This window comes from Toxorhynchites rutilus, chromosome 2 (genome assembly GCF_029784135.1).
Source record: "Toxorhynchites rutilus septentrionalis strain SRP chromosome 2, ASM2978413v1, whole genome shotgun sequence".
Lineage (NCBI taxonomy): Eukaryota > Metazoa > Arthropoda > Insecta > Diptera > Culicidae > Toxorhynchites > Toxorhynchites rutilus.
In genome coordinates this window covers 132,389,386-132,416,539 of record NC_073745.1, presented here as the reverse complement: position 1 = coordinate 132,416,539, position 27,154 = coordinate 132,389,386, and the positions used below count along the sequence as shown (strand labels likewise).

The 27,154-nt window shown below is 42.2% G+C and overlaps 3 protein-coding genes across 3 annotated transcripts; 1 reads left to right on the top strand and 2 right to left on the bottom strand.

The window, feature by feature from the left end:
- The first annotated feature begins 1,619 nt into the window (after positions 1–1,619).
- On the top strand, positions 1,620–2,378 carry LOC129766134 (uncharacterized). Its single transcript, XM_055766601.1, has one exon. The coding sequence runs from the start codon at positions 1,620–1,622 to the stop codon at positions 2,376–2,378; it is 759 nt and encodes a 252-aa protein (XP_055622576.1).
- An 877-nt stretch (positions 2,379–3,255) lies between these two features.
- On the bottom strand, positions 3,256–4,905 carry LOC129766133 (uncharacterized). Its single transcript, XM_055766600.1, has one exon. It carries the CDS (start codon positions 4,903–4,905, stop codon positions 3,256–3,258), a length of 1,650 nt encoding a protein of 549 aa, XP_055622575.1.
- A 125-nt stretch (positions 4,906–5,030) lies between these two features.
- Positions 5,031–9,058, bottom strand: LOC129766132 (uncharacterized). Its single transcript, XM_055766599.1, has 2 exons — positions 8,945–9,058; positions 5,031–8,562 (listed from the first exon to the last, which is right to left on the bottom strand). Exon 2 carries the CDS (start codon positions 8,469–8,471, stop codon positions 5,031–5,033), a length of 3,441 nt encoding a protein of 1,146 aa, XP_055622574.1. The 5' UTR covers positions 8,472–8,562; positions 8,945–9,058.
- Positions 9,059–27,154: the final 18,096 nt, after the last annotated feature.

The following is a 27,154-nucleotide window of genomic DNA, read 5'->3' as shown; positions in this document are numbered from 1 at the left end:
TGAGCCGATTCGCACGTATTTCTTGAAAACGGGCACGTATGGCTTAGCCAGTTCTCCGTATAACGATACCAAGGTGCTGAATCAGCTAGCATCAAAGGAAAGGAGTCGGTTTCCATTGGCGGAGCCAATAATCAGGAAAGGCACGTACGTCGACAATGTAATTGCTAGACATGATGATCATGAAACTCTCAAAGAGGCCTGCGCGCAATTGATCAAGATCTTCCAGTCTGCTGGATTTGTACTTCGCCAGTGGGCGTCAAACAGTACGACAGTTCTCTCCAACGTTCCCAAGGATCTATGGGAGACTTCTACAGAATTGGAAATAGATCATTCCCTCGCTGTGTAGACTCTAGGACTGTTGTGGTTTCCCCAGCAGGATTCATTCAAATTTAAAGTACCTGTGTTGCCTGAGCTGAATGTGGTTACCAAACGTGTCGTTGTATCAGAAATGTCACAACTATTCGATCCCCTCGGCCTTCTTGGACCCGTAGTCGTCATGGCAAAAATGTTTATACAAACCCTCTGGGCGGAAAACATGTCGTGAGACACCGAGTTATCGGACAAACATAGCACATGGTGGAGAGAGTATCGCAACGACATCACAGTACTGAGGACACTGGAGGTCCCTAGGAGGGTGCTGTGGAACATAAGCCAGGATTACACCTTGCTTGCTTCTGCGATGCATCAAAAAAAGGATACGGATGTGCCGTATATGTCGTGTCACCAGATGAGACTAGCCGGCTACCATCTCATCTTCTCACCTCAAAATCTCGAGTTGCTCCTCTCCGTGGACTCACTATTCCCCGATTAGAGCTTTGTGCCGCTCTCCTCGGAAGCCAGCTGGTTAAAAACCTTCGTAACGACACTGTCTTCAATGGGCCGGTTGTGTTTTGGACTGACTCAACCATCGTGCTGCACTGGATCAAATCCAAGTCAAACAAGTGGAAAATCTTCATCTCCAACCGAGTGGCAAAGATCCAACGTCTGACGAAGGATCACGAGTGGCGACATGTTACAACAGAATCAAATCCTGCAGATCTAATCTCACGAGGAATCCTTGCAACTAAAATTATAAGCGCACATTTTTGGTGGCACGGCTTCATCAGAACCGCGAAAGAGCTCTGGCCGCACAATATAAATGCTGCGATTGAGTACCCTGGATGCTGAGGAAGAAGCTTGTCTACTCGTTTCACTTCATGTCAACGAAGTAGATTCCTCGATTTTCGGAAGATTCTCCGAGTTGGGCAAGCTAATTCGAACTGTCGCTTACTGCTACCGCTTCTATACCAACTGTATGCTTCCTAGTGATAAACGCCCCATAAGAGCTCTCTCTCCAAATGAATACAACATCGCTTTGAAATGTCTAGTTCGTTTGGCTCAGCGATCAGAATTCCCAGCAGAAATTCGCATCTACGGGAAGAAAAGCAACCTTTCGAAGAGTACAGCCAAATCTCCACTCAATAATCTAAACCTATTCATGGATGATTTTGGTCTGCTCAGGCTCGATGGCCGCCTAAGAAACCTAAATGCACCTTTTGACACACGGTTTCCTATTCTACTCCCCGCCAAACATACTATCAGCTGGATGATAGCCCGATCGATACATTTACAAACACTCCATGGTGGTCCGAAGCTCTTACTGGCCACGATACGTCAGCGATTCTGGCCACTACAGGGAACTGAACACCGCACGCAGAGTTGTGCGCAAATGCATCACCTGTTTCCGATGCCAGCCTCGACAATCGCAACAAATCATGGCACCCTTACTGTCAGTGCGCATCACTCCAGCTCGAGAATTCTCCCATTCGGGTATGGATTACTGTGGGCCGTACCTCGTTCGTCCGTTAAGTGGAAGGGAAGCGTCGGTGAAAATCTACGTTGCTTTATTCGTATGCTTGGTGGTGAAGGCCGTGCACCTTGAAGTCGTCTCCGATTTGTCGTCCGCCGCGTGCATGAACGCCGTCAAACGCTTCGTCGCTCGTCGCGGTCGCGTTCTACAGTTGCACAGCGATAATGCAACTGCGTTCGTCGGCGTGGATCGCGAATTGAAGGCTTTGCGACAGGAGTATTTAAGGCAGATCCGGAAGAAAGAATGGGACGACTATTGCTCGGAGAATAGCATCACCTTCTGCTTCATACCTGCCCGCTCTCCACATTTCGGAGGAATTTGGGAGGCAGGAATAAAATCATTCAAACATAATTTTCGTCGAATAATTGGACAGAAGTCATTTACTATGGACCAATTGCTAACCATCGTAGTTCAAATTCAGGCTATACTCAATACTCGCCCACTTTCGCCGATTTCCGAATCTCCAGATGACCTCTCCGCCCTTACCCCCGGTCATTTCCTGATTGGAGAGCCTCTACTATCTGTGTGACATCCAACTCCATCAGGAAATCCCCCATTACGCCATTCACTGTCTGGAATCCTATCACTTATCTTACCAGTTTGGCTGTTAGACGCTCACTGCGGAGCTGTGTGCAATTTCTTACTACACATCGGCATATGCAGTATATAATGCAGGGTGACATACAGTAGTTATGTCGTATCCCACACATCCCCCTTTTTCTCTAGAGAAAATAAAACAATTTGAAAAAAAAGCTATACATTATACATTGCAAAGTAAATGTTTTGTCTCAACACAACACAAAGTCGCTGACGATCGCACACTCAGATCGCAGCTTGCTCTGACTCGTCGAAGGACCACGGCGCACATTCGCCGTAAAACAACACGAAATAAAGTCAATTTTCACCCTAACTTTTAGCGGCACACAGCAGAACCAGCAGAGAAATTTCAGCGGCTAAAACACGCCATTAACCGCTGCACAACACGATGCTGGCAAAAGGACGACAGGATCGAACACGTTCGTTGCTTGTTTGTCGCCCGGTGACTCACAAGACAACGGAGGATGGAAATTACGTTGGTCGCCCTGTTGACCAGATTGGATTTCACTGCTGCTGCTTCACTGGGACACTTCTTCAAAATAAGGCAATTTCAATTTAAGATCCTACTCCTTTAATTGTCACAAACAGAATGAGGAAAAACTTAAATCTACACATCCTTACGCACTAACAGAATAAGAAAAAGAAAAACTTAAAACTACACTTCTCGCTATGTATGTGTGTACGACTGCATCGACGAGTGCAGCCGATTACATCTTCGTTTCTTCCGATTGCATCATCGTTCTCCCCCTGTTCGTCTGCAGCTGGCTCGGGTCGCGTTCGTCGCGAACATACTCCCGTCGGTTGGAATATCATTCCAAATCGGAAACCTTCGTCTCTTCGTTATCGTTATCAGATATAGGAAGAGGTGCTAACTTCCGGATAGATCGTCGGAAAACTCCTGTCGTTGTCTTTACATCAACGACTCGGACCACATTATCTCCTCCCGGGTAAAGTGCAACAATCTTACCCAATCTCCATGATTGAACGGGTTGATTATCTTCTATAATTAACACAACAGTATCCATTTTCATATTCGGCTCACCTTCGGTCCATTTAGCTCTTGACTGTAGCGTCGACAAATAATCACGGGACCACTTTGTCCAAAATCTATCACGTAAATGATTTAAATACTGATGTCGGGATAAACGGTTCACTGCTATATCAGAATACGATGGTTTCAAAACTGGCTCCAACGGTTCACCAAACATCAGATGAGCTGGAGTTATCGGAAGTGTTTCGTTGGGATCATCAGATAACGCATAAAGTGGTCTGGAATTCACTATAGCTTCGATATGCGTTAAAACGGTACCGAACTCTTCGAACGTCAAAATTGCGCTGCCTAACGTACGATGTAGATGACGTTTGACCACTTTAACACTTGCCTCCCACAATCCGCCAAAGTTAGGGGTTCTAGGCGGAATGAATTTCCATTCTATCTCACGTTTAAGTAGAAAATCGTCAATTCTAGTCTTTGAAGTTTCTTCACGGAACATCACGAATAATTGGTGTAACTCCTTAGCAGCGCCAACAAAATTGGTTGCATTGTCCGACAGAATTTTACGAACCATTCCACGTCGGTTGATAAATCGATCCAAAGCGGCAAGAAAAGCTTCGGTCGTTAGATCCGAAACCAACTCGAGATGAATAGCTTTCGTCGTGAGGCACACAAACAATGCGATGTACGCCTTAATATGTTTCGGCTTGTATCTTCCCTCTTTCACTATAACAGGACCAGCATAGTCCACACCGGTGAGCTCGAAAGCTGCAGCTAACGTCACACGTTCCTCTGGTAAATTTCCCATTAATGGCTGCACTGCTCTCGGATTGGCCCTAAAACACTTCACGCAGCTGCGTGTCACTTTTCGAATAACAGAACGAGCTTTTACAAACCAGAATTTTTGTCTTATCGCTGCCAGCAAACCGGATGGTCCCTCGTGAAGTCTCTCCTCATGATATTGTCGAATCAGCATCTCCGTCACCCGATGATTATGTGAAAGAAGCAATTGATGTTTGGCATCGTACGGTAATTTAGAATTTTGTAGACGTCCGCCGACGCGTAGAAATCCTTTCTCGTCCACAAAAGGTTGAAGATTTGCAAGTCGCTTGGGTAACTTATTTCTCTGAATACACTGGATCTCTTCATTTAGCGCAGTATTCTGAAGTACTCGTACTATATATCCCATCGCATCCCGCATATCTTGTACAGAAATGTATTGGGATTTGTTTCGCTCTTCCTTCGCCATACATAGTAGTCGAGTGAATCTCACCACCTGTGCCAAAACACGTTGCAATTTTGAAAACGTGCCGCACCGCTCAAATATTGGTTCATCTTCAAAATTTACCACTGGATTACTAACAGTCGGTCTTCTCATTTCTGGTAATTCGTCATCTTGTAATATTGGTGTCTCCAGAATTTCGTAGTTGGTAGCTTTCAAAAACGGCGGACCATTCCACCACATGTCAGAACGTCGTAAACTTTCTGGATGACAGCCTCTGGAAACCAGATCTGCTGGATTATTTTCAGATCTTACATACTTCCACTCATAATCGTTAGTAAGTCCATATATCTCTATAACTCGATTTCTCACGTAGGTTTGAAGTTGATTGGGATTGGGAGATTTTTTATCCACGCAAGCACTATCTGACTATCCGACCACAACTTGACATCATGCACTTTTATTTTCAAAATAGGTATCACTAGGTTGATCAATCTTGCCAATAACAATGCGCCACACAGCTCAAGTCTAGGCATAGTAAGACGACGCAAAGGACTAACTCTGGACTTGCTACACACTAGTATAACTAACACTGTTCCCTCCGTTTGAACACAACGTAAAAACACACAAGCGCCATAAGCAGTGCACGACGCATCGGAAAAGCCATGAATTTCAATGCGATGAGCATCAGAGATTACGACACATCTCGGAATTTGTATCTCGTTCAACTGCGGTAGTGACTGATGGAACACGATCCATCTTTTCAACATCTCACCTTCGAGGGCCTCATCCCATCCTAACCCAGCAGCCCACAATTGCTGCATAATGGACTTGGCTGACACTATTACTGGTGATATGAGCCCGAGCGGGTCAAACAGTTTGGCAATTTGGGATAGAACATGTCTTTTTGTCACTTTCGCATCGGATTGCATCGTTTCCGGACTTCTACAAAACAGGAACTGGTCAGTTTTCGGATTCCAAAGAACACCTAAAGTTCGAATCGTTTCACTCGCTCCAGAATCTTTTATGTGCACTAATTTCTCACGATCTTGATCAGGAACACCATCGAGCACCTCGTTGTTGTTAGAACACCACTTCCGAATAGGAAACTTTCCGTTCATCATAAGTTGCTCAATTTCACATCGCAATTGCTTCGCAGATGATAGCGTTGAAGCACCACTCAGAATATCGTCCATATAACAGTCTTCCAATATCACTTCGGCAGCTGCAGGAAAGTTTCTACTCTCATCTCGTGCCAGCTGAACCATTGATCTCACTGCTAAGAACGACGAAGGAGATGTCCCATAGGTTACCGTTGACAACTCTAACACTTTTATTTTTTCTGCGGGCTGGTCACGCCAGAAAATTCTTTGGTATCTCGTTTGTTTTGGATCGATCTTCACCTGCCTATACATTTTCTCAACATCTGCTGAAAATGCATAAATGTGTTTTCGGAAACGCAGTAGTATGGCAAATAAATCGTTTTGGATTTTGGGACCGATCATTAGCACTTCATTCAAGGATAATCCATTTGACTTCGCCTTACCATCAAATACCACACGTAGCTTTGTGCTGGTACTTGAAGGTTTGAGTACAGCATGATGTGGAAAATAATAATTCTGCTGTCCTGGTGGATCGTTCTCCTCGTGAATCTCATGGCAATGGCCAAGGTCCTGGTATTCCTTGATGAAAATTTGGTACATCTCTTTCATAATTGTATCATTGGATAGGCGCTTTTCACTTGACAGGAATCTCTTCATCGCTAAAGATCTGGAATTACCTAGTTGGTTAATGGATTCGCGGAAAGGTAATTGGACCACAAATCGACCATCTTCATCACGACGATACGTTCTGCAAAAATGGTCTTCTATCTGTTGTTCTTCACTAGTTGGCATTTTCTCCTCAAAAAGCTCTTCTTGCACGAAAAACCTTTGAATCTCTTTCAACAACGGATCCTCATTGGTGGCACACAACACGTTAACAGCTTCGGTCTCGTACTTGAGAGCACCAGCAAAAACCCATCCAAATTGTGTCTCGTACAAGCTTGGAAGACCTTCGGCCAATTTCAGTTGATTTTGTTTCAAAATTTGGAAAAATAGTTCGGCCCCGATCAACAGATCCACATCTCTTGGCTCATTAAACATTGGATCGGCTAACACAATACCTGGCGGAATATTCCATTCAGAAATGTCAACTGGAGCAGAAGGAACTTTTCCTGTCACTTTTCTTGTCACTAAACAGTCCACGTCACTTTGGAACCCAGTATAGTCGGAAAATAGGCGCATAATCACATGATGTAGGATTCTAGACTTGGCACCACCTACACCAATAACTGGAACGTTCGCAGGATACTTTGGAAGCGCCAGTAAGTGAATAGCAGACTCAGATACCAGGTTAACTTGAGACCCGGAATCGAGAAGGGCACGTAGCTTAAATATTTTCCCACTTTTTGATGCTACACTCACCAACGCAGTCATCAAAAGCACTTGTTTTGTTGGTCGTTGAATGCTGGAACATGCTGTAGACACTGGACTTTCGGGAATAGCTGACACTGATGCTGTCTTTTCCGAAGTATTTGAACTTTGCGACTTAGATTCGGTACAAAATTCTCGCTCAAAGTGCAACATTGTGTGGTGCTTTTTACCACACTTCGAACATGACTTATCTGAAGGACAGTCTCGAATTTGATGGCCTTTACGAAGACAGTTGAAACACATCCCAATTTGCTTCACCTTGCTGACACGCTGACCAACATTCATTTTCAGGAAAGAAGGACACTTGTAATTAAGGTGCGACCCTGTGCACACGTCACACACACTATCTGATGGAACGGATGTCGCTGGATGAGATGTTCTCGGTGACCAGCTGGGCTTTCCCGACATAGGAAGTTTTTTGGCTACGTTTGAAGAGGACGTCTTATCTATCTCACACCTTTCGAGGACCTGACAATAATTCCTGAGAAACTTTAAGGATTCATCGAAATTTGGAAGTTCCCCATGTTCCAAAGTTTGCTCCCACTGCTTTCTCGTTTCTCCATCGAGGCAAGATGTCAGCAGTTTCACAACGATAAGACCAGCTGTCCCATCGACGCTTTGCTCCATAAATCGCAGCCCCTCTACATGACGATTGCAATTGTCGATCAAGTTTCTCAGTTCTTTCCAGCACTGCTTAGATATTGGTTTCATCGACAATAAACCGGAAATGTGGGTGTCGATGATCACTCGCGGGTTCTCAAACCGCTCCTCTAACAACTGCCACGCTTGTTGATAGTTGTTGTCGTTAATGATTCTGGCATCCAGGATGCCGGAAGCTTCACCAATTAACGCTTTGTCAAGGTATTGCAGTTTTGTTGCATCGGAATCACCACACTTACCTACCAAATCATTAAACAGCGCCTTGAACTTTGGCCACGCTTCATACTTTCCGTCGAATGTCGGAATCGGCGTCTTCAGAGGCTGTTGGGTCACAATAACTTGAGGGGATCCACGGTTGTTATGTGTTGGATCGGCACGAAAGAAATCCAACAGATGATTGAGCTTTTCCAAAGCATCAGTATGAATGCTGTCAAACTCATCCAACTTTTCGTCCTGGTCTTCTGTTTTCCCAAAACTGGGACACTGAGCCATGATCAAATCATGTTTCGCCATATACTCCGCATAATGCAACTCTAGCTTCTTTTCATACGCTTTTAACTGCGATAAGTTGGTATTATCGTTTTGCTCTATCGCATCACTTAGCTTGTTGATAATCACCGATACTCGCGCCTGCACTCGGCCTCTCTGGTAAACTAATTGTTTAAATTGCTCCATGGTTTCTCTCAATTGCTCTCAAATGGTAACACTTTCGCTAACACAACTCAAATGTTCAAAACTTCAAAATAACACTGTTCGGAAGTTCACACTGCGTATGAAGGCTCACACTTTATTAATCGCGGAAGGATGTATCACACTCAAATCCTTTAATAATCGCGAATACACGTATCACACTGGTAATTATCCGGTTCGCATGGGACCAAATGCTTTGTCTCAACACAACACAAAGTCGCTGACGATCGCACACTCAGATCGCAGCTTGCTCTGACTCGTCGGACCACGGCGCACATTCGCCGTAAAACAACACGAAATAAAGTCAATTTTCACCCTAACTTTTAGCGGCACACAGCAGAACCAGCAGAGAAATTTCAGCGGCTAAAACACGCCATTAACCGCTGCACAACACGATGCTGGCAAAAGGACGACAGGATCGAACACGTTCGTTGCTTGTTTGTCGCCCGGTGACTCACAAGACAACGGAGGATGGAAATTACGTTGGTCGCCCTGTTGACCAGATTGGATTTCACTGCTGCTGCTTCACTGGGACACTTCTTCAAAATAAGGCAATTTCAATTTAAGATCCTACTCCTGTAATTGTCACAAACAGAATGAGGAAAAACTTAAATCTACACATCCTTACGCACTAACAGAATAAGAAAAAGAAAAACTTAAAACTACACTTCTCGCTATGTATGTGTGTACGACTGCATCGACGAGTGCAGCCGATTACATCTTCGTTTCTTCCGATTGCATCATCGTTCTCCCCCTGTTCGTCTGCAGCTGGCTCGGGTCGCGTTCGTCGCGAACAGTAAAATCATTAGGAGAAATCAAAGTCTGCATTGAAAATTTATGCTGACGACACAAACCGATAGTTTCCGCCCTGATGAAAAATTTTGTCGCTCAAGGAAACCATCCCTGGCCGAATCTATGGGATTAGATCATTCTGGACCTGGACCTTCTTGGTCTGCGTAGCATGACGCCTCACATGATGACCCCCCAGAATTACAAAGGATCAAGCTGCCGTTTCGTTCATGCATCACAGTAAAACGCATCGCGCTGAACCTACTTTCAGCTCTATATCGGAACGGGAGTTCAACGATAACTATATCTCCTGGTTTAACCTTACTCGCCTTTGCACCACGGCGAATATCCTCTCGTTGTTTCGAGAGGAGTTTAGTCTCACGATCTCTTGCATCCAGTAGCCGTTCATCGTGTTCCGATTTACCATAACTTAAAAGTGACAACCAGCGCTTAATTTTGCGACCATTTAACACTTCTTCCGGAGATATTTTGGTTACACTGTGATCTGCCGCGTTATAAGACTGAACTGCAACATGCAATTCTTTCTGGTAGCTTGTTTCTGTTGGAAATGCAGTATACATGGCTTTATTTACAACTTTCATAAAGCTTTCTACCAGCCCATTCTGCTGGAGCTAGAAAGGTATCGAGAATATGGTTTGAATGCCACGTTCCGAGCAATATTTAACGTAATCTTCGCCATTGAATGGCAGTTCGTTATCCGACTTCATCGCCCTTGGGAAACCCTCCCTGTCAAAAATAAAATCCAATACTGCTCTCCTGTACTCAAATTTTGTTGACTTCACAGGTCGCGTTATAGTGTACCTGGATCTGAGATCTATGATAACCAAAATGGATATTCCCCCTAGTTTTATGTATGGTCCGTTGAAATCAAGAGCGGTAGTTCTCTATACGACTATTGGGGCAAATGCTCTTTGCACGGGAGGTGGTTGCATTGATCGTCCGTTTACATAGCAAATGGCGCAAGATTTTACCCATTTTTTTCCGCATCAGCACTCATCCTAGGTCACCATACACGCTTACGAAGAATGCTTTTCATATTAGCTTCAAGTGGATTCCTACATAAGCTACCTTCAGCGCTTTTTCACGAAGTGCTGAGGAATAACAGCACACCCTTTCTTCGTTATGAATCCACCGATAAAGACAAGATCGTCCGCTTCTGACTTGAATTAGGACAAACTTTTTGTGTGTGTTTCCATGGCACGGATTACACCCGTCAGAGTATCGTCTTGCTCTGTGTTCTCACGGATTCCCTCCTCAGTGAGGAATTCGTTCTCGAACGGTTCTAAGTGGCAAAGTTCCCATGCACTGACCTCTTCATTGAATGCGTCATCATCTCCACAATATAGCCGCGACGAAGGGTCCGCTATATTGCCCATCCCTTTTATGTACTCAATGTCATAGTTGTACGGGCTGAGGCGTAGAGCCCATCCAGCGGCTCTTGTCAATGCTCGTTTTGGCTCTTTACGCGATTTATTGAAAATGATGGTCATTCTGCCCACACTGTGTTCAAAGCTTTCCACTGGTTTTGGGCATACTTTTCCGCACTAGACATGTTGATTTTTTCGTTCGGATGTGGCGTTCGAGTAATAGAAAATAAATTGTTTTTTGACGTGGGACTACGTCTAACCGGAATATATGGGGGGTAAAATGGAAACCTAAACACAGAACATGCAGGAAAAAATGAAAGATTTCGAATGCTTATTTCTCTAACATTTTTTACTGGATCGGAAAGATGTTTGCATCAATTGATAGGAAATATTTCTACGCATCTATCACAATTAATAAAATGTTATTTTTCATTAGATAAACAGTTGAATAACTGTGAAATGTTAAGCGTTATCTAAACGCCCTAACTGCCTCGTTTTGATTGGTCCGATTTACGGTTTCCCCAACACAGACTTCATAACCACGCAGCCTTGAGGTAATCGGCATTGCAAATACATGAAAGTAGGGGGATTTTTGTTCTCACCGAGATGTGTTCCCTAACACAGACTTCAAAACCAAGCAGCATTGGAGAAATCGGCATTGCAAATACCTGAAAGTAGGGGGAGTTTTTGTTCCCACCGAAATGTGTTCTTTAACAGAGATTTTAAAAGCAAGGTGCCTGGGAAATCGGCACTGCAAACACCAGTTGGAGGTATTTTTGTTCCGACTGAGATGTGTTTCCCTAACACAGACTTCAAAACCAAGGTGTCTGGGGAAATCGGCTTTGCAAATAAATGCAAATTGCAAATACTTTTGTACTCGCTTGCCTTTGTGCAGACTGGAATATAGTATATGAATATGATATATTTGTACCCGCATGTTTTTTTTTGCTTTCCGGAAAGTGTTTCCCTAACACGGATTACACAACGTTTTGGCTCAGCTATTCAAGATTGCATTGAAGGATATGCCTGCATGTCTTCTGCTATCTGAATTTCTACGCATATCATTGGAAGATTAGGCAAAATGTTGATAATCATTTGCTGCGAGAACGCCTATTGATTAAACAATATGCGCTCGAAGTACATGTCAAAATAGAAAATGAGTGCCTGAAGTTCATCAAATCAAGTAAATTCAGTATTCGAGAAGTACGTACACACGAGAGATACAAACTTCAGAGGGAAATGTAAAATACAATAATCGTTTGATAACTCTTCCGTTGACATATTTTATAAGTCCTAGGCATCATACAAAACGTAAAAGGGGAGTAATTTGATGTACTCGTAATGAAGAACATAATCTGTCACAATGTATGAATTGACCTTACAAGACATTTGTTCAATATTTTTGCTCACAAAGCAAATATATTGAATTAAATTCAATTCGGGAATTATTTTATTCAATCAAAAATTTATTCAATACAAATAAATGATTACTAAACTAACTAACTAACAAAGATAGTCTCTAACTAACTAAACTAAGATAGTCCCACGTCAAGCTTGCGTTTATGTCTAAGATATAACCCACCCATATTTTTTTCTCAATGAGTGTCTACTTCCTACTGTTCAATATGATATTAACTTAACCATGAATTAACTTAACCATGAGCTAACAAGAAAAATAATAATAGACGTCACGATGTGAAAAGTAGCTATGGCAGCGCGTGCTATCACGCACCCTATACTCGCAAACTTTTCCATCTGTTCTACCTATTTTTGTTCATGGACACTGTGTAATGGCGGCTCGCAGAAAATAATTTACACATTATACTTGTATTATTAAACCATTACACAAACTGTTATAAGGCAACCGTCATACGTATATGTATATTTTATTCAACACTATTACATACGGCCATAATTCGTTCGTATCAGTTCCATATCCCTTCTTATAATATGCAACATGCTCTCATGTACATTACGTTATTTTCTTTCTGCTGCAGATAATACATCACTTCAACGGTACTCTCAACTGGCTATGTATTTACGTTGGACTCCTCTCACGCACACAGTTCTTTTGTCCAATACGGTTCCAATTGGTATGCGGTTCTCACAACGCGCTTTGTGGGCTATGCTTGCGCACAAATTTTTCTAACCTTTTGTTATGCGGTTCTCTCAACGCGCATTTACAAAATTTAGGCCAAATTTTTTATTTTTGCGGTTCTCCCAACACGCTTTGTGTGTTCTTCTCAAGCACACATCTCTCTAATCTTTGTAATGCGGTACTCTCAACGCGCATTTACAGAAATGTAAGGCAATTGTTTTATGCGGTCCTCTCAACACGCTTTGTGGGCTTTTCTCATGCACACATTTTTTTGTCTTTTTCTATGCTGTCCTCCCAACGCGCATAGACCTGAATCATGACACACAATGTTTTTTTCTCTGCGGCTCTCTCAACGCGCAATATTTTCTCTCTCACTTTTTTGTTTTCACAAGACATTGCTTCGATTCGCAATGGGGGATTACCTTTCTTCCTGAATATCCAATATATGTGGTTAATTTAAATGCTGCAAATTATCAGCAGCAAAACCTACCACGGTCGCCAAATGTGTGACATCACGAAATCCCCCATTACGCCATTCACTGTCTGGAATCCTATCACTTGTCTTACCAGTTTGGCTGTTAGACGCTCACTGCGGAGCTGTGTGCAATTTCTTACTACACATCGGCATATGCAGTATATAATGCAGGGTGACATACAGTAGTTATGTCGTGTCCCACACACTATCAATCCCAGAACCAGATCTCACCGAGTTAAACACCAATCGTCTTACTCGTTTGCAGGAGATGAAACGCTCGATACGAGACCTCTGACGTCGATGGTCTCGTGACTACGTAAGTCAGCTCCAACAACGCAGCAAGTGGAAACGTTCCTCGACAGACATTCGTAATGGTCAGCTAGTTCTTCTCCGCCGAGATAATTCTCCACCGCTTCAGTGACCCTTGGGCAGAATCCTAGAGACGACTACAGGTAACGATGGACATACACATGTGGTTGTCGTTCAAACAGCTTCTGGTCGTTACAAACGTGCAGTCACCGAAATTGCAGTGTTGTCAATCGAATCGAAGGCTATAAAAGACGGGTGGGTAATGTCGGGGACATAACCGGAGTGACGTAGGACTATTCTTCTTCTTTCTTTGTTTTTAAGAGGCTTTAAACTTTGCAGTTCATTCGCCTCTAGCCCAGTGAAGAGCCACAATAAGACCAGCCCAGAGGGGACTGGCGAAAGGGAAACCAAACAAAATCACTCATCAGATCCGTCCGCTCGACTCTCGGTTAAAGAAGAAGGTAGGAAGGGATCCTATGCTTCATAAGATATTTAATATATGCTGTAAAGAAAAGTAAAAATTTACTGATCCGAGGACCAAAGCATCAACGAAGCACAAGTGACCTAGCGAAAGGCGTGTTCCAAAGCCAAAAAAACAAAACGGCCCTCCTCAGGAGGATAGGAAGGAAAGGAGTGGAAAGGATTTGGGTGGGATTAGAGGAGTGGGAGGGGGTGGGAGTGGTATGGGAAGGAAAGAGGGGAGGAGTGGGTGTGGGGTGGGGTGAAATGAAATGAAATACAGTTTTAATGGATAATAAAATATAGTGGTTTTGAATTTAATGGTATATAGTAGAGCTGAAAAATGGAGAGGTTTATTTAATGAATTTATCCTCCTTGGTGAGTGTGGCTGTAGGAATAGGAAGTTGATTAAAGTATAATGTAATGGATAGAAGATAGATGTGGGTATGAAAGTATATATTATATTATTTGTTATTTATTATTATTGAATGCGTGTATATACATGTATGAATACCTTCCTTCCGACCCGTACATACATGTGTATACACACATAAACACGCATACATGACTGTGAAGTGGCGAACTTTAATAAGCAATTTCCAAGGTATTTAGTATTTCTGTTTAGATTTTACCAAAGAAGTCGGTTTCTTTCAGAAACGCAATTAAATTGGTTTCTTGGGTCTCGTCTCTACTGAGGATATCTCGGAGACTCTGACCTATGTTGTGTCGGGCTCGAGCATCTTTGGTATGTTGACATTCAAGTAAAAGATGGCTAACGGAAACCGGAGCTTCGTTGCAAGCACATTGGGGTTTTTCGGCTCTGCAGAACAAGTGTGAGTGGGTGAAGTTAGTGTGCCCAATTCGAAGACGGGTAAGGACTTGCCTTTCCCTACTATTGAGGCGGTCATCCCAAGGGAGAGTGGAATTTTTAATTTTATGAAGATGAGTGGGACGGCTGTTTATCCAGCCTATGTCCCAGCTTTCACGGACTTGCTGTTTTACCCAGCGGACAATGTCAGATGGAGGACAGGGCATGTCTGGGGGATCTATTTTGCTGCCCTTGCCGGCCAGTATGTCGGCGGCTGTGTTTCCACGGATTCCTGAGTGACCAGGAACCCAGCAGAAGGAGATGTTTTTATTTGAAGCAGCCTCTTCTGTTTGCTTAATCCATGGGTGTTTGCTGTTTCCACTCAGAAGATCGTGGAGACAGCTAGCTGAGTCTGAGAATATTGTGGTAGGAAGAAACTCATGGGTGCATTCTTGGGTAGCTATTAAAAGGGCGAAAGCTTCCGCACTGAAGATGGAGCATTGCGGTGGAAGAGAAAAGCTACCAGTGTATCTACTCTCAAAGACTCCACATCCAACTCCATCGGCACTGACTGAACCATCTGTGTATACCTGGTGGTTGATTTGAAAATTGGATGCAACGAGGTTATTGAAGCAGGCTTTGACTTTTGGAGAAGGGTCTCCCGCTCGAACTGTCTTGAGAAGTTCAAGGTTAATGTTCGGCGGTTTGACGTTCCAATTTCTTCCCGTCGCAGATGAACGTTCACATATATCGGGAAGATCTTTGTTCGTGAGATTTTTGAACCATGTTTTAGCTCTATGTATTAATGGGACATTGTGGTCGCTTTCGGGGAGTGACAAGTGACGGATGGCTTTATTGGTGATGGCTTTTGTTACCAGGTGGGTGAAGGGAAGTTGCCCACTTTCTGCCATTACAGCAAGAGTAGGACTGGTGGGAAAAGCGCCAATTGCGAGCCTAATTGCTTTATTGTAAATTGGTTGAATGGTGTTTAACACCCTGTCCCCTCCACGGCTGAAGGTGCCTATTCCGTAAAGGATTTGTGGGACCAACCAAACATTTACAACATTTAGCAACGTCTTTCTATGACCAGAGGCTAGGTTGCCTGCGATAGACTTGATGATGTTCAATTTCTTTCTGGTGGCTATTTTGGTCTTTTGGGAATGTGATAGGAAGTTGAGTTTCTTGTCGAAAGTAACCCCTAGTATTTTCAATGTCCTCATTGTAGGGATCGGGATTTTGTTGAGCTGAAGATAGGTTCTCCTTCTGAGAGCTTTTCCGATATGTATGTGTTTGGATTTCTCCGGGGAAATTTTAAAACCTGTTTTTAGAGCCCAGTTTTGGATGGAGTCTAAGGTTTTTTGAAGCCTCTTTCTCTGAATTAAGCCGAAGCAGCTCGTAGAGATAAGAGTGATGTCATCTGCATAGACTATGACCTTTATATGGTCCGGGATAATCTCGAATAGAGATTGCATGGCAATGTTGAAGAGGGTTGGTGAAAGTGCTGAGCCTTGTGGGAAGCCGTTTTCTGGGATTTTTAGAGAAGATTGGTGGTTGTTAATAACGGTTTTGAAAGACCGGTTTTCTAGAAAACTTTTAACGAAGAGACCTAATCTCCCACGAATCCCCGAGTCGAAAAGGCTTTTCAGCACTGGGTACCTCCATGCCCGATCGAAGGCCTTGGATAAATCCAGGGAAACAATATCAATGTGGTGTAATTTTTCAGTTGCGTCGTCTAGGATTTTTTCGATTGCTACAAGGCAATCTTCTGTACCTTTTCCCGCACGAAAGGCGAATTGTCTGGGATCAATCAGCTTATTTGACTCTAGAAAAGTCGTTAAGCGTCGATTGACCATTTTTTCCAAGACTTTCCCAACACAACTTAGGAGAGTGATGGGGCGGAAATTGTCAAGAAGATGGTTGTTCATGTCTGGTTTCGGGATACAGATCATTAAACCCTCTTTCCAGCAACTGGGGAGGGTTCCACTGTCCCAGACTTTGTTGAGGAGCTTCAGAAGTGCTTTTTTCCCGAGATGGGGTAGATTCTTAAGCATAGGGTAGCTGATGTCATCGGGTCCTGTGGATCCTTGTTTGACTTTGTTCAGTACCCAATCGAGCTCTTTGAGGGAGAGGTTTTTGTTGAAGTCAAATTCCACATCGGTATGAAAATCGATGGGAATTCTTTCGCATTCCGTTTTGTGGGTTAGAAAGGTTTGGTCGTAGTTTTGATTGGAGGAGGCGGAAGCAAAGAAATCTCCAAACGCCTCGGCGATGATTTTCCGGTCATTGGTGTATTGACCGTTAATTAGAAGATTATATTCTTTGCTTCTTTTCTTTCCATGAAGCCTGCCAATCTTACTCCATAAATCCTTTGTTGACGCGTTGGGATTAATTTCGCTGACGAATTTAACCCAACTGTTGTGCTTGGCTGTGTTGATAGCAGTCTTAGCTTCTTTGCGAGCCCTTTGGAACTCTGCAAGCAGAGTGGGTCTCAGTGGGCTGTCCGGATGGGCCTTTCTTAATTTGCGTAGGGCCTTACGTCGACCTTTGATCGCTGCCTTCAGCTCAGGTGACCACCATGGGACACATTTCCTGCCAGGGATGCCACTGGTTCTGGGGATGTGCACCATTGCAACTTCTAGGACAACTTTGGAGAATTCCTCGGCTGTCCAATCTCGTTTAGCGGAGAGGCGGTTTTCAATGTCAGACTGATAGCCAGCCCAGTCAGCGTATTCAAATTTCCATCTTGGCCTTGTTGAAAACTCTGGAGAAGTTTGGCCGAAGGAAGTGAAGATTGGAAAATGATCGCTTCCGCAAGTATCATCGTGGATGTTCCAAGAAAGTTTTGAAGATAGTTTGTCTGATACTATAGTGAGATCGATGGCTGAAGTAGTACCAGAATAATGGATTCTGGTGTGTTGGCCGTTGTTAAGAAGGAGAAGAGAATGGTCGGATATGAAATCCTCAATGATGGATCCTTTTCGATCGAGGTATGCACCTCCCCAGGCGTATGAGTGGGCGTTGAAATCACCCATAAGTATGATTGGGGCGGGAAGTTGGGCGAACAGATGGTCCAGTTGGCCGCGTAGAGTGTTCGGATCGGAATCATAAGTGATGTAGATGCTAACGACGGTGATTGGAAAGGGGTGTTTAATGCGCACTACCACTGCCTGAAGATCAGTGGTAATGGGAAGAAGATCATGTGGAGTGCCATCTTTGATTGCGATTGCAACTCCGTTTTTTGAGGGGTTGGGACCCTCTTTGAAGTATGTGATGAACTTTGGAATGAAATTTTTATCGAAGTTGTTTGGTGTCATAGTTTCCTGAAGGGCTATGACTGTAGGATTGGAGCTCGAAATAAGCATTTTCAATTCTAAAATATTTTGTCGGATACTTCTGATATTCCATTGTATCCCGAATTTCTGTATTGGAGTGAATGTGTTAGAGTGATTTAACTCTAATTCCTAAGTCTTAGTTGTGTTGTGTTTGGACTATCCAAAGAGGATTAGTTCGATTGTCCTTTACCCTTGGAAAGAGAAGCTTTCTTCGGGGTGTTGTTGTTCTTGTTTGGTGTGGAGGTCTTTGGGGTGTTTGTTGTGTGTGTGTTGTTGTTTTTTGATGTATGTACGTTGTTGTTGTTGTTTTTTGTTTGATGTGCGTTGTTGTTATTGTTGCTGTTTTTTGTTATGGTTGTGTTGTTGTTATTCGTTGGTGTTGTGGTTCTTGGTTCATTTTTTGTTCTTTTTCTTTCTTTATTGATTTGGGTTTCATCTTCAGATTTTTGTTCTGATTCTGAAGATGATTCTTTATTTATTTTCCTTTTGTTTTTTTTCTGGGCTTCGGATGTATCCATTGAAATTACCGATTCGCTATCTGATTCGGTTGTCGAACTTTCGGTAGACGATTCGGTCATGGTTGTGTCCATAACTGAGGGAGTGCTTTCGCGACTAGAAGTGGCCGAAGCGGCCGAGGCGCAGCTGCATTTGCACTTGCAGCCGGCCAATGGTGCCCGAATTTTGTTAATTCTATCTTGTAAAACGCTTGAAAAGGTTGGACCATTGTTTTGGGTGAGTAGATTCTTGGCTTCTCTGTAAGAGATTCCTCGATCTATTCTTGTCCTAGTTATTTCATTTTCTTCAAGCCATTTAGGACACTTCCTACTAGAAGAGGAGTGGTTTCCTTGGCAATTGATGCAAAGTGCTGGAGAGTTGCACATCTTAGAATCGAAGTCTTTGGGATGTTCTTTGCTGCAGTTTCTGCATAGCGGGTCCTCGCGCTTGCATCTTTTGCTGGTGTGCCCAAAATTAAAACATTTGAAGCACTGCATGGGGTTCGGATAGTAGTTCCGAGTCCCAGCGCGAATGAAGCCAAAATATATGAATTCGGGAACAACGGTTCCGCGAATTGTGAGGATTAGTGTTGGTGTAGGAATAATGGATTCTCCGTCTTTTCTGGTTATGCGCTTAACGTCGATCACTTTCTGATCGGAAAGCTCTTTCGCTAGTTCTTCGTTTTTAAAATCGATTACATCTCTACATGTTACAACGCATTTGCGTTGGTTCAAAGTTGGGTGGAAGATCACCTCTACAGGGGTGTTGTCTATTAGTTTAGTAATAGAAAGCAACTTACCGACAACATCCTCGTCCCTAGTTGTCAAGATGTATTGCAGTTTCTTCTTTTCATCGCGCTGTGGTTTTGCGCTGTTGAAATCTTTTGCAACTGCATTGATGGTTTTGCTCACGGTGAAGGGGTTCGTTGGAAGCACCTTATCTCCTGTCGCTCTGAGAAGCAGTATTTGAAGGTTGCCATTTGAGGGGTCCGCCCATAGTGGAGCGGTGGCTTCGGTAGGCCTGCCCTCGTAGAAGTTTGTAGCCCGGCCTCCCGGAGGCCCGGAGCTACTAGAAGCCATGCTTCTGCTTGACTATATCACTGATATAGTCAGCAGAAAAAAGTGTGATAATCACGAAAAAATTCCTTACTGAGGGATCTTCACTAGTGGGATATGTACCCGAAAGTTCACTTTGTTCCGGTAAAGCACTTTAAAACCACCAATTGACGCGAATCACTATAAAAATCACTTGTTGTGATAATTGTTTCAGCCACTTCACTGTTTGTATGCGTGTTTAAATTCTTTTTAAATATATTTTTTATTTTAGCAACACTACAGTTGAACTGCCAACACTGCCCGAAAAAGGGGCGTGGCGTCTATGACGCCGAAAAGCGCGCGCTTTTCCGGTTTGCCGGCAAGCGCCCGCTCTCCACAGTCGACGCGAGCTGTTGCTTTCTTCCACTCTTCTTCTGCTGCCACTTAAAAATAATTAAAATTAACTCCTTCGGAATCGCCAGGGGGAGACGTCCTAGTCCGCTGTCCAAAACGCCAAACTGCCGAGCTGAAAGAAAACGCGACCTTCTCGGTCGGAGGTTAAAATCAGTATGACGTAGGACTATACAAAAGGGAAAGCTTTTATACTCTAGCGGTACACACTCACAGGATAGAGACAAATCGGCAGACTCAGCCAAAGGGGCGGGTCCAACGAGACGAACGAATGAGCGTTAAAAGGGAGCGATGGCAAAAAAATACATTCATTACGATTTGTTCGCTCGTTGGATTCACATACAGACTAAAAAGGGTCCTTTTCAGGATCACAAAAAGTCTAAAGAGTTTATTGTTTTGTTATCACTCGATATCCCCATCTTGTTCGGCTAAACCTTCCTGTTTAGCGATTTGTTGTCACTCGCCACAGCTTTCACAGTTGGAAAATTTCTTCCCATCCAGCTTGTGACATATTTTACAGTAAATTACATTCAATGGCACGTCGCATTACCACCACTCAGTGCCGGATTGGAGGTAATTTTAACCTGTAATTGAACATTTGCGATGACAGTGGTACAGTGTCGACTTTCAATGTGGGGTCATAATTTGGATCTCTATGTTTACAAAAATGTCCAACTAAATAAGTCGCATTACATGTCCGTCCAATTAGCTAAATGTCGAACTAATTGTAGATTACTGTACTTTAAATCTGGAAACAATTTAAGAATTGGTGAAAATTGAATAATCAGGAAAGTCCCCAACTATCAATAAGCTCAGAACAACTGCCAAATTCCCATACTCGTCAGATCCTGGCAAACAAATTATGAAAACATCAATTTGTGTTTTATTATTATTTTGGATAATGTTTTAGAAAGCATTGAACTTTATTTCCTAAACTCTTTTTTGGAAGGTTTAATGGCCCTGAAAAGCGCCTTGTTTTATGGAATGGTTCCAATTTAGAAAACTTAGTACTCGTGGTTTTGAAAAAAAACATTTCGAACGCCCTCGAAGCCGCCTTGTTCTGGATTTGCCACCAAAGCAGTTTGTATAAAGAACAAACTTTTTTCTTCTGCTACCTGATGCCGTTTTGCGATTGCGTTTGCCACTCGCCACTCGCTGCAACTGCCTGTTGTCTTGATGTCCACCGAACCGAATGTGTTCTGTTCCGAATGCAGGTTTTCTTATCGTCGCGAGCAGCTTTGCCAGCTAACTCAATCACTTCGGCGGCCGAAGCTATATAACGCCGGCTAGGTGGACTGGTGCACTGGTACTAACGCGCTCGGCCTAGCTACCCTTGCGGGGAACTCCAGATCAACACGAGCGGGAACTCCAGATCAAGGTTCGAGCGGGATTTTGCCTTTCCCTTCACTTTTCCTCCTTTGCCATATCCAACCATGGCTGCTTGTGTTGGTTTGTTGATGTGAGATGATGCGAAACGATGTGGTGTACGGTTCGGATGAGAATGATCGTTACGGTAGCGGAGAGGGGATTTTTAAGCTGACTGGCTGGCTCGAGAATTACGCATGTGTGAGACTGCGATCAATGTTTCCCTCATTTTTTCTTTTTCCTTTCCAATCGTGCTTCATTCTATTTCGCTGCTGCTCTGGTTGCCCGTTTTGGTCGGTACGATTTGAGGAGCACAAAATGGACCAATCAAAAATGGGCACATAGTGTATTTGGACAATGCTTGATATTTCACAATTATTCAATTATTTATCTCAAGAAAAATGAAATGTTATTCGTTATGATAGATGCGTAGATATATTTCCTATCAATTGATGCAAAAACCTTTGCGATCTATTGAGAAATGCTCGAGTTATAAGCGTTCCAAATCTTGCATTTTTTCCTACTTGTTCAGTGCCTAGATTTCCATTTCACCCCCTATATCTTCCGGTTAGACGTAGTCCTACGTCAAAAGCCTGCTATATTAGTCAAAATCACACTGCCGCAATAACGTCAAATTGAATTGTAACAAATGTTCATTCCAATAAACCACGTCGAAGTAATCGGATGTATTTTTTAATGTTCTCGAACGAAGTGATCTCTAAGTGATAAAATCACGCCAAGTCGTTACCACAATGAAAACGCAAAATGGCGCTAAAACGCTAGAATGAAGAGAGCAATAAATAAGTCACCATATTATCAAATTGTCAGCGTTGTGAAACCTTTCATTTCACACCACTGAAAATACGGTAGAAAGGCCCGTTCCTGAGATACAATGGGGGGTAGGTTCCGGACCACCGGTTGCGTTAGGACCACCTACCCCTATAGGATGAACTTTTGGAAGGGGAAGGGGAGATCTCAGAGGAAAGTGAGAGGTATTCAGAGTAAAAAAACAGGAATTGGGTTATATCTATGGTATAACCGCAAGGGTGACGTAGGACTATCGTTGATTTAGAGATCATTTGTTTGAAGTTGAATCTAAATCCATTCTGAATGAATGAATAAATGAATATTTGGGGGACTTCGTAAACAAGAGCGATACGTTGGAGGCACAAGGTTTTATGCATCCAATATAGGATACGAAAAACCTTGTTCTGAAGAATAATCTTCAGAAGCTTTCCTGCTAACTGTACTTGATTGACAAATCTCAAACCCAAATGTATTATATGGATATTTTATGGATAGAAAACATAAATATAAACTCTTTCGCTTGAATGTAATTTTCAATTCCAAGGGGAACTGGCAGATTATTTTCAGTAACGATTAGATATTTCCACATTTTCCTCGATACTGGAAGCCCACCAGTGGTTAATGCTAATTCGATAACCATCTGTTAATAGCACTTGATTGATACATATTTGGTCACAGTGTTACATTGATAGAAAGCATTCAAATAAACTCTTTCACATGAATGTATTTTTAAATTCCCAGAGAAACTGGCAGATTATTTTCCGGATCTTTCTCGATGCTGAATGGCATCCAAACGGAAAAAATTCCGTGCGTGTATGTGTATGTGTAGCGGCTGCTTCGATGGTCACCTTCTCTTCTCCTGAAGGATCGGCTTCTCTGTGCTCCCTCACAGTTTCAAACAAACTGCTCGCGTTTCAGGGCAGATCTCGATCCTTCGCCGTCCAGCATCCTCAGCAACGATGTTGTCTTGTCGATGTCCTCACGAAAAATGAATGCGTCTCACCACCAGAATATCGCTTAAGTATGCTTTTTGTGCGTGATTGAATCGAGAGAAGGCGTGGTTTACGATGGCAATTTGGAAGGCAAACTAGAGGGGAATGAACTCTCTGAGCTCGGAACTTTCGGCGACTGAGCAATAATCGATTGCGGGCGCATACAATATTGAATAAGGAAATATCCTACTGATGAGGAAGAATAATTTTCAGAAGCTATCCTGTTAATTGCGATTGATTGAAAAATCACAAAACCAAATGTATTTGGTCACAGTGTTACATGGATGGAAAACATTCAAATAAACTCTTTCACATGAATGTATTTTTCAAATTCCCAGAGGAACTGGCAGATTATTTTCAGTAATGATTAGATATTTCCACATTTTCCTCGATACTGGAAGCCCACCAGTGGTTAATACTAATTCGATAACCATCTGTTAATAGCACTTGATTGAAATAAACTTTTCACATGAATGTATTTTTAAATTCCCAGAGGAACTGCCAGATTATTTTCAGTAACGATTAGATATTTCCACATTTTCCTCGATACTGGAAGCGCACCAGTGGTTAATGTTAACTCGATAACCATCTGTTAATAGCACTTGATTGAAACATATTTGGTCACAGTGTTACATGGATAGAAAGCTTTCAAATAAACTCTTTCACATGAATGTATTTTTAAATTCCCAGAGGAACTGGCAGATTATTTTCCAGAAATGCTTAGATCTTTCCGGAACTTTCTCGATGCTGAATGGAAAGCCAAACGGAAAGAATTCCGCGCGTGTATGTGTGTGTAGCGATGTCTTCCCGGGGAACCGTTTGTGGCAACACTCTCCTCCTGATGGATTCCCTTCTGGCCTAGGGTGCACAAACAGGTGACACCGTTCATCCGCGCTTTCATGATAAACGAAGAGCTTCACCACAACAGCGACAACATGCTCCCATCGCTGTTCAATTAGAACTGAGTGGATTTCCGAGCGGCGCTAGCTTATATACCGATTGGTGATTTCAATAGCTTGTTTTGAAAGCAATTTTAAGACTATTGAAACAAGTTTTTGGATCAAAAAGTAACAAGTATAGAACGCGTAGACATTTTATCTTTCGAATGAAATGTTTATCATACCATTTCGTTCAGTTGTTTAAGAGCTATTAACGCTCAAAATCTCGGTCTCCGGCGTAACGCTTTCGTTTTCGAAACTTTGATTTTACACCCCGGTATAGAAATGAAAGACGTAGTCCTACGTCAAAAAACATAAAAAATAATATATTGCTCGCCACAACACGACGAAATTCTTATTTCATACAACTTATTGATTGTGTGACGTGACAACGCTTCCTGGAGACTGTCAGACCTATTCTGCTTATAACTGGAACATTTCTTACCAGATCGGAAATTTTTTTTCATAAATTAATAGGAAATCTTTCTACGCGTCTATCACAATTAATAAAATATTATTTTTCATGAGATGAACAATTGAATAACTGTAAAATGTCAAGCGTTATCTAAACGCCTTAACTGTCAAGTTTTTGATTGGCCCGATTTCCCCATCACAGATTTCAAAATCGATGTACTTGTGGAAATCCGCTCTGCAAATATGCACGCAAGTCGGGGGTATTTTTGTTCCCACTGAGCTGTGTTTCCCTAACACGGACTTCAAAATCAATGTGCCTGGGGGAATCCGCTTTGCAAATACATACAAGTCAGGGCTATTTTTGTTCCCACCGAGCTGTGTTTCCTTAACACGCACTTCCAAATCAATGTGCCTGGGGGAATCTGCTTTGCAAATACATACAAGTCATGGGTATTTTTTTCCACTAAGCTGTGTTTCCCGAACGGACTTCAAAACTAATGTGCCTGGGGGGATTCGCATGCAAGTCGGGGGTGTTTTTTGATGTTGAGTACTTTTGTACTGTCGTTGAGCAGATCGAAATATGTTTCCCTAAAACGTACTTTCAAACTGAGAAGCCTGGGAAAATCGTCATTTCAGATGCTAGAGTTCGAGAACTTCGTAAACATGAGATGTGCAATAATTTCAGAGGGAAATGTTGAATACAATGATCGTTTGACAATTCTTCCGTTCACATATTTCTGTAGTACTAGGCACCATATCAAACGTACAATACGTTCATCAAATTTATTTGTAACCAAGAACATGATTTATGACACAAATTTCAATAACATTCGAAGTGATAAACAAGTGTATTGCATAATATAATTGCGTAGTTCTACGTCGAAAATATGTGGTCGTGTCCTAGATACAACCCCTTACAATTTTTTCAAAGTTCTTGCGAGTTTTTTGAAACTGAATATTCATGAATCCACGTTCATCTTTTGTTGACAAATCATAGAACAAAGTTTATTTGTATGTTTTGAAACGGAACTGAAAATACAACATTAATGTTCAAAAGTCGGAAACCGCAAAAAGACAGGCGTTGTCACGTCACAAAAGTATTAGGCAAAAGCGAATTCAACTGTAAAATATTATCCAACCGAAGATTCTTGTAGGATTTTTTTTATATTTTACTTTGACATCGTGGAAATCGTGGGATTTATATATGAAATGGAGAAAAACCTGTTTTTAGTGAGTCAATACGTTATCCCGTCACGCTGGAATGGGTCAAATCGATACATATTACTCATTCGGATTTAGATATCGAACAAATTGAAAAATGTTTCTAATACCCTAGCAAATTAATTATGCTCGTTCATACTGACTACCAAATTTATTTATTTATTTATTTATTTATTTATTTATTTCCATCTAGCTTGATGCCTTAATGAAATGTTTCATGATGAGGAAAAGCCCTTTCGAGTTAACGTACTCATGAGGGCATAAAAACCTCATATCTTTTCGTGTTTGAAAAACAATAAAATAACAATAAATTTACAATAAACGGTTAAGTTGAACTAGAACATACATAAAAACATATTGCACATCAAGTGATCAAAAAATAAAATCAAACGGTAGAGTTGATATCCTTGTATATCTGTCTGTAACTTTGGATAACGAGACGATACGGAACTTTGGAACAAAAAGCTTTTGAAGTTCCCTCGTTTCAGCCAGTACGCATGTGTGGTACTGCGAAAGCTTCCATTTTTCATACGCCAGCTTTCATGAGTATTACAAGTGAACATTGATTTATACTGAAATAATAAGGATCTAATAGGATAAAAGCTCATGTGGGGTTGCATTAAATATGATTGATGTAACTCATGCAATTGATAAAAGTGTGTTGTATTCATAATATGACACCGATGAATCGTGATGATAGTCATTTCTATGTAAACAGACCGCGATTTTAGACCGCGTACAGAAAATTCTGCTTAAATTCAGCCATTCCATGCCAAACCAATAGAGTGGTTCTCGGATTTCCGTGCAAAGTGGTAATTTTATTCTTCACCGTAAAACATCAGACCAGTATTTTTCTATTTTGTTCATTAGAGTTACCATTTCCATTTTAGGGTGGTCCGAAAAATCAACTTTTTCCCTTTTTTTTTTTTTCCAAAAATGCCTTATTTGACGTAGAACTACGTCTTTCAGTAAGGGTGCCAAATCAGAAAACAGGTCACGTTTTTATGAAATAAAGTTAACGTTAATAACTATTTTTGCCGCGAATGGATTTTGGCGATTTACATAGTAAACGAATCGGAAAATCTCTAAGATTTGTTTAATATGCTATACATTAAAATCTCCTGGTTTGTAAATGGTTAAAATACATGAAAACTTTAAGCATTTCCATTTTCCCATACATTTGTTCTGTCCATTTGTGTGCTTTCCCGAACAGAGCTGTCAATAACGAGCAACTTATCGACGAGCAGCGAAGGGGAAATCGTAGTATTGAAAGTTTCCGTGAACAAAGGAAAAGAAGAACAATGAAGGGGAATACTTGCCTAGAGTATAAACA